The 7,776-nt window shown below is 47.5% G+C and overlaps 1 protein-coding gene across 1 annotated transcript; it reads right to left on the bottom strand.

Moving 5' to 3' along the window:
- Positions 1–2,848: 2,848 nt before the first annotated feature.
- On the bottom strand, positions 2,849–4,365 carry LOC115760015 (opsin Rh5). The gene is made up of 3 exons (XM_030701176.1): positions 4,008–4,365; positions 3,589–3,935; positions 2,849–3,523 (listed from the first exon to the last, which is right to left on the bottom strand). Exons 1-3 carry the CDS (start codon positions 4,268–4,270, stop codon positions 2,958–2,960), a joined length of 1,176 nt encoding a protein of 391 aa, XP_030557036.1. The 5' UTR covers positions 4,271–4,365; the 3' UTR covers positions 2,849–2,957.
- Between the last annotated feature and the right edge of the window lie 3,411 nt (positions 4,366–7,776).

Raw genomic sequence — 7,776 nt, 5'->3', positions numbered from 1 at the left:
ACTTAAACATCATTATCACGATTACGCAGTCCGAAAAATAATAATAATAAATAGCACGACACAAAAGTATGCGGGGAATTTGAAATTTCCGATGAATGGTTTTGCATGAAATTTCACTTACTTGCCCGAACAGGCTAACAGCGTAAAGCAGACGGCATTGTTATGCTTGGAATGCTTTGGCATTTAGCGTGAAGCGTGCAGCGGGGAGCGTAGCGACGGCAGGGTTGCCAGAGCGCGCGCCAGGGCCAACATGGCTGTGGCGCGGCGTCCAGTGATCGAATCTGGCAGCCCGACAATACTGCCACGCGACCGCAAGAATGTTGAGGTTGAGGTTGCCTCCAATACAAATGTGTATGTTCGACTGTACACACACACACACGCACACACACACACACACACAGAAAACACAAACACAAACTGTTCTTACATAGCCAGCGGCATTAACATGCGCGCAGCAGGTGCGAATAGATGGGCAACAGCAGCGTTGCCAGAGTAGCAGCCAGCACTTGCGGCGAGAGACCCGAGCACTCGAAATGACAATGTTACCAACATACAAGCGAAAATTAACAGCAGGCGCACAGCAATGGCCAGCTGGCAGCCTTATGCGACAGTGTGGCCCACTCATATTTATAAATTCATGACAGTTTATGCCATCAATTTTATAACTCACACCCGTTGCCCGGGGCGGCGAGTCAATAAATTCTCAGAGGCCGACTACGTATTTTATAGTCGCGCATTGCAGATCTGACATAATAACTAAGAGGCGCGCAGAATGTGTAGCAGCTGGTCTGTTAGTAGGCAGTCGAACTCGACGCCTCTGTTACGTACCATTACCACAACTTGCAGGGGGGCCAGGCCTGGCGGGGCGGCAGTCTCTCTGTACAATTAGCTAAAGCGGGACTGCCGGTGTTCATCGGTCGCCGACTGCCGACAGCCGGCTCTTATGGCCTCTGTGGGCGTTGCTGCATTCTATAAAATCGAATTTTTAACGTTCAAATGCTAACAGAGTCACAGAACTGGGCGTAGCGAGCAGCTTTAATGTCTGCCTATCGATTTTCGTCATGTTAATTTTCGCGCGCTCTTCGCCTGCTAACTAACAGGCGCCCTCCCCATCAGTTGGCATTGCATATTAGGATTGCCACAATAACAGCAAGACGATTAATGCGCTGTAGTAGAGCGAAAGAGAGCGAGTGGCGGCGAGTTGGTTGCTTGTGAGAGTGACGAGTGCAAGCGAGAGAGCTGCAGCTAAATCAATATTAAATGCCCTGCTGCAAACAGTCATGCGCAGGCAAGTGTACAAACTTCAACGATATAATGAAATTCGGAGAATTTTCAAACTGAACGGGCACGCCCTGCCTCTGCCCCCTCCTTCTGGAACGCAGTCAACAACCACCAGGCCAACTCGCCGCCATTGGCTCAGTGCAGCAGTGCAAGCGAGACAACAGCTGTGCCGGCTGTGCGACGCTTCTGAGTAGGCAATTTGAAATCGTTTTAATTTCGAAAAAAAGAAGAAGCAGAAAAAAGGTAAACTGCAGCCCGGCTGTAGAAGGCATCGCAGCATACTGTTGAGTGCTGTGCGCCTGTTCGCAAACGATTAAATTCAGTTTAATCATCCACTAAACAGCTACGAGATACCGTTTCGTTCGTTATTATTATTATTACATGCAACAAGTCGTCTTGTGTCTCTGCCTCCAGGCGCACAATATATGTATGTATGTATGTACATAAGGGAAACGACCGCAAATTGGCTTCGAATCGCACGAGAGGCCCATTAGCCGTGTGCTTCTTATGTGTGTATGTACATACAAAACATGTATGGGGAAGCGTTTTTACAATTGAGTGCGCGCAAATTGGATTATCCATTCGCAGAGCCAAGCACCAAATCAAATGAATGCAGCAGCAGCCCAGGTCCCCTCCCTCCCAGCCAGAGGAGAAACATCTCTAATCCCACACACACTCTATACACGTTGTATGCGCGTATATTTATCTCGCTCGCACCTGTTGCGTAGCTTCTAACATAATTTCTATTGAGTTTTCACTGAAAATCTAATCGTGCCGAGTGGAGAGCATGCTGCTAAATCTCATGCAGACCTAGTAAAAATGTTTGTTGTTTCTTAAAGAGCAAGAAGAAGCCCCGGCCCCAGCATGCTGAGTGTAGTCGTGTGTGCATGTGCATGCGCATGTGTGTGTGTATTGTCGTTCGCTCTATTTGGCAATGTTTCGGGCATGACTCGGCCCGCGAGTGAGCTCGCAGTCTACCCCACTCATTCCACATTCAGCCTGCTAGTCGCACACATGCACACACGCATATATACACGCGCGCGCGCACACACACACACATATGCTTGCACTCAGATACGCACGCATACAGGCGCACACCAATCACTCGCTGCTCTTTCTCAGCCAGCCAATCACGTTTTTAACAGAGTGTAGAAATGTTGTAAACGACTGCTATGCTGCCTGTTCGCCTGTTACCATGTGGAACATTCGCTGAATTGAAACGCCGCTGTTGGCCACGCGGATTGGTTGGATGTGCGCAAGCAACAAAGAAGCGCAACTTTTTCAACTTCATGGGCTGATATGCCGTCGGCTGCTTCCACTGCGCTACAACGTTTGCAACTGGCGATTTTTGTGTCGAATGAAAAATGAGAAAAATTTCAATTGCCTGCTCGACACTGGTGGTTGGAATGCTGCCCATTCATTGGACATGGCTGAACGGCTTGCTGTCTGTGTTGCGGTCAGCTCCAGAAACTATCTGTGCCTGAATATGTACTTGGTGGAAGGCATTTCAATCTATTTTTAAAGTCTGCTTCGCTCTCCTCCACCCCTCTCAACTAACCAAATTTGAGTTCTTGCTTAATGCCAACTTTTTTTGTTTTGTATTTTTGGAACTTTTGTAGTTCATTGCTTACTTGCTTGATATGTCATGGATTCGTATATGCCTACTCCGTGTCCAATTAGTTATGCACGCTCATGGCCAATGTATCGCCGCTGACACTGGCCACACTCTCCTGCCCGCCGGACGCAGCGGCGCTGGCATGTTTCTCGCGTATGCCCAGCCAAGGTAGGCGACGTTCGAGTTCCAGGCGGTACTTGGGATGGCTTGTGGCATATACCCAGGGATCCAGGCAGGACACCGACTTGCAGGCCAACATGGGCAGCATGGATATAAATGGAGTTATCAACTGCTGCTCACCGAAGCAGCCTATCAAAGCGACCACCGAGTACGGCGTCCAGGCCAGTATGAAGAGCATGTAGATAATCAGAGCTGCCTTGGCAATCCTCAGCTCCACGCTCATGGCATCATTGTTGGCCTTCGCCGAAAGCGATTTCACATTCATCTTCTTAGCCTGATCGGCCAACATGCGTTCATGGGTGCGCACATGTGTGAAAAGCTTGTAGTAGGAGACGAGGATCATGGTCATCGGAATGGCATACGACCATACGAATATGGTGCGTACGAACAAGCGATTCTCATCCGTGTTGGTCAGGTAGTCGAAGCTGCATGTGGTCAGGAAACCCTCTAAAAAAAAAAAATAACAATAAATAATATAATTAAATAAAGGACGGGGAGAGTTGAGGACCTACCTGGCTGGTAGCGACCCCAGATCTGGAAGAGGGGCAGCACCGAAAACGGCGTTGCCCACAGCCAGGTGAATATGATGCATATAATGATCTGTCCATAGCTCAGGCGGCCATCGATGGGATTCGATATGGTCTTATATCGGTCGAAGGCAATAAACGCATTCGTTATCGAAGCGCCCATGCCCGAAATGCCGCCGTTAAGTGCATAGATCTCGCATCCCAAATCTCCGCCCACAATATAGCCGACGGCAGCATTAATCAGATAGTGCGGCATATTGGTGCACATGAACAGATCGAAGATGGCCAGGTTCAGGATTAACAAATTTGAGGGTGTACGCAGAGATTTGGAACTGTGCGCAATCATACAAGAAGGAAGCATATGTTGAGTCAAAGTCGAGGGAAAAATAGTTATTGCAACTTACGTAGAGAATATCCAGATGACCAAGCCATTCCCGAACAGATTTAGGCCCATGAGCGCACAGAATGCAATGTAGATGCCAGCACGGTAATATATGGGAGGTGCCCGGAATCCACGCCAATGAGCATGCACCATGTGCTGATATTCAGCCGGATAATCGTGGCCCAAAGGTAGCACGGAGCCCGACGCATCGCCGGAGCTGTCGTTCAGGTAACTCGCATAGGACTGTGGACCCGCGAGATCCTGGTCCTGGCCGCTGAGATACATTTCGGCTGTGTTACTCTTGAACTCGTGCTGCTGCTGTCTGCTGTTGATGGAGCCACATGCTCTTCGTTAACGTCGCGCCCTTTGGCTGACCCCTGACATTCTGGGCGACGGCATTTTTATAGTGCTCCCTGGGTGAGGGCATGGAATTTAATTAAGGCGATTAAATGCCATCGCAATGTCTCGAGACGCACGCTTAGCCCGGATTAGGCGGGCTTATCCGCGCGTCTTAAGGCATTTTTGTGCGGCTTAAAATTTGTCGCAGCGAACAACGTCTTGGTTCGTCAGCGACATTCAAATTCAAATTCCAACGTCTTTGGCAACGCGGCAACGGTTCGTTCACTCGCTCTCGCTCGCCCGCTCGCTCGCTGGCTCGCTCTCTCGTCTAAATCGTAAATTGTAGCAGAAAAATACGAACGAACTTTTGTGCGAAATATGACACTAAGTAACAGGCGCGCAGCGAGCAGCAGCTAGCAGCTGGCAGCTGTCTGGCACGTCGACGAGCGCACGTGCCTCGAAGCGGCCCAGCCGTATTTCCATTTCCGCGGGTCTTTTGCGTGCTTCGACCTGTTTCTTTCGAAAGCAAAAATGAGCACCGGCGCACAGCATCGCGGCAAGGGCACCAAGCGAGCGAGCGAGCCGACACTCTTATCGCAACGCCAAAGCTAGTCACACACGCCGTCTCGCTCGCGCAGTTGCATGCGCTTGCACTCGCTGCTATTGGGCGCTGTGTGCCTGGTTGGTTCGGCGCTGTCATTTCACAATGACCCACCTTCACGACGAAGTGTTGACGACTGACGGCAGTTTTGTGTGTTGGTTGTTTGTACAACAAACGTATTGCAGCAACAAAAAACAAGAACAGCAACATTTTCATTAGGCGGCCAGAAAACGCAGCCCAGAACAAGAATAATATGCTTATTTGTTTGTGCCTGGCATGTATTGGCATGTGTTGTTTTGTGTTTCCGTAACCGAGTGAAACCTTGGGCCCTATTGCTCGGCAACAAGATATAACGATACATGTATGCATGTATGTGTGTACACACTCTCCTACATGGGTTCTCGCGGCATTTGAGACCGTTAACTGACTCGTATTTTTCACTGTATAACTTGGCACTTAAATCACTCTTTGAGTTATTCATACTCATAGCCATTATTTTGTATAGATTCTATCATATACATTCTAGTATATTAGCTCGCATGCTCGCGCTATAAATATGCCGCACCTCGGTTTTGTGTACCGCAGTCGTCAGAGCACAAGGCTAACGACTTGTTCTCGTTCTCGTTTGGCTTACTTGATATTGCCTTGACCGTAATCTGAGGCCGTTCTCATTGCCAAGTGAAGGACGCACCTTGAAATCCAAGGATTTTGTGCGAATCGCGAAATTTCGCAAACATTTGCTGTTGTCAGTGGGTCACAGCCATATTTCGCAAACGAGCACAAAGTTGATGACATAAGCAGCTGATATCATTACGACGGGCTGGCATTGAAATTCACGGAACAAGTTTTGGTTGTGTGTTCGCCGGGTTAGCTCGTACGATTCACTCGATGCGTGGCAGCCAATTTAAATGAACTCTCCGCTGGTTGTTGTTGTTGTTTTTTTTTCGGGGGGCCAACGCAGTTTGGCGGCCGCAGCCACTTGCTCTGCAGTTTGGGCGCCTCATAGCACAGGTTGTGATTTGAGCTTTTTTGGAAGCTAAGGTTAAGGTTACTCGCTGCTAATGGTACCCCGCCAACGACACGCCCAGCACGTGCCGCTGAGGTTGTTGCCGTTTCGCTTCTGCTGCGACAGCAAAATCACGAGATACATATACAATATGCATGCACAGTATGCGTGTCCGTCCCGTTTTAATTGTGCGGTCAGTCAGGCCCCAAAATCCAGTTTGGGGAACAGGCGCACACAACTGAGCAACAAGTAGCACCGTGGCCCCCCCCAACGGCAACAATCGGCAGCAGCGTAAACCGGCAGAGCGAGCGGCTCCCTTGGACACGGACGTGGACGGCACTTGGACGGGCTGATTATCGAACATGTTTACAAGTTCGAGTCGAAGGGTATGCTTGCGTATAAACAAGTACTTGTGTACAAATTCTTGAGACCTCAGCTGCATGTACCCTACTATTTGACCTATTCATTTAATATTTAATATGATCTCATTTCATATATCTTTAGAAACGATGTAGTTTAAATGTGAAGCTGCATAATTTAAAGATTTATATAATAAACAAGAAAAACGATGAAGCTGGTAATTGTTCAGTTTGGTAAAAGTTTAACAAGTATAAATATCTTATCAGAAAATGTTGCCTCGTTTCTTTCTAAAGAGCTGCACGATTTAGAAGTTATATCTTTCTAAGATTTGACTCATAAGTACTAAAATCTTCTTAATAGACAGACATGGGTATATTCGACTCGGCTGTTGATACAGTTCAATAATATGTTTACTTTCTGAGGTCGAAGTTGTTTCCTTATACGCGTTACACATTACATGACAAAATTATAATGCCCTATCCAAGGGAATAGCTAGATCGTTTCATCTACATACATATGTTTAGTCGTTTTTTTTGGTTAATTTTTGTGACATCTTGTTAGATATCCCTTTAATTATTTTCCGAAAGAAAATACGGACAGAACATCATCTGGTTTGCTCAGTGTACGGTATTATGCGCATACTAATACTATGATTTATATATTTTTAAATAAAGAGATAATTGTCTCTATGCTCGAATGTTTATGCTAAGCGCCTGGTAGGCGATTTCACGGTTGCAGTAGGGTGTATTTCATCTAAAAAAGTCTTAAAGTCAAGTCAACCAACAAGTGCTGACCACACGCTGACCACATAGAGAAGAGTGTTGGACCAGCTCCAACAGCACACTCACACAAACTGGTTCTGGCTGTTGGCAGCTTCTTCACAATCACGCATATGCATGCATACATACATACGTATACTAAAATAAATATGTATGTATGTACATGTACTTATGCAAGGCATACATACTCATATATATATATGTATGCATGTACTCGCATGTGTGTGCGTTGGCTGACTTTTATCTTTTTGTTGGGGCACGCAGCTGTGACAACGATCTCCAACTGGGCGTGCTGTTTGCCTGTTAGAATGCATGTGGGAAAACGTTGAACGCCCACAATAATAGATGTTTTTTGTTTTGTTTGTTTGTTATTGCTGGCTGTTGTTGTGTGTTGCGGCGACGGCGTCGGCGGCTGCTAGTTGAACGCTATTTGGTTAGGTAGTTGTAGTTGCCGCGTGCGGCCAGCGGCACTTTAGTCGCCAGCCCACTGCTCAGGTTTGCTGCGAGCCTAGCTAAGTTTTGTGCAATAAGCAAAATGACGGGCACAAAACAAAATGTCCGGGGCAACCGATGTGTCGCTTCCGCTGCCGGGGGCCATGATTATAAGGCGCCATTGCAATCAATTTCAATTCGACTAGTCAGAGGCCAGTCCCCCATAGAGCAGGCACAGGCATAGGCATAGCAACAGCAACAGCCACAACCACAG

The sequence above is a fragment of the Drosophila novamexicana genome, unplaced genomic scaffold, assembly GCF_003285875.2.
Source record: "Drosophila novamexicana strain 15010-1031.04,08,12 unplaced genomic scaffold, DnovRS2.1 tig00000387-arrow-pilon, whole genome shotgun sequence".
NCBI lineage: Eukaryota > Metazoa > Arthropoda > Insecta > Diptera > Drosophilidae > Drosophila > Drosophila novamexicana.
This window is presented reverse-complemented; position numbering and strand designations above follow the sequence as displayed.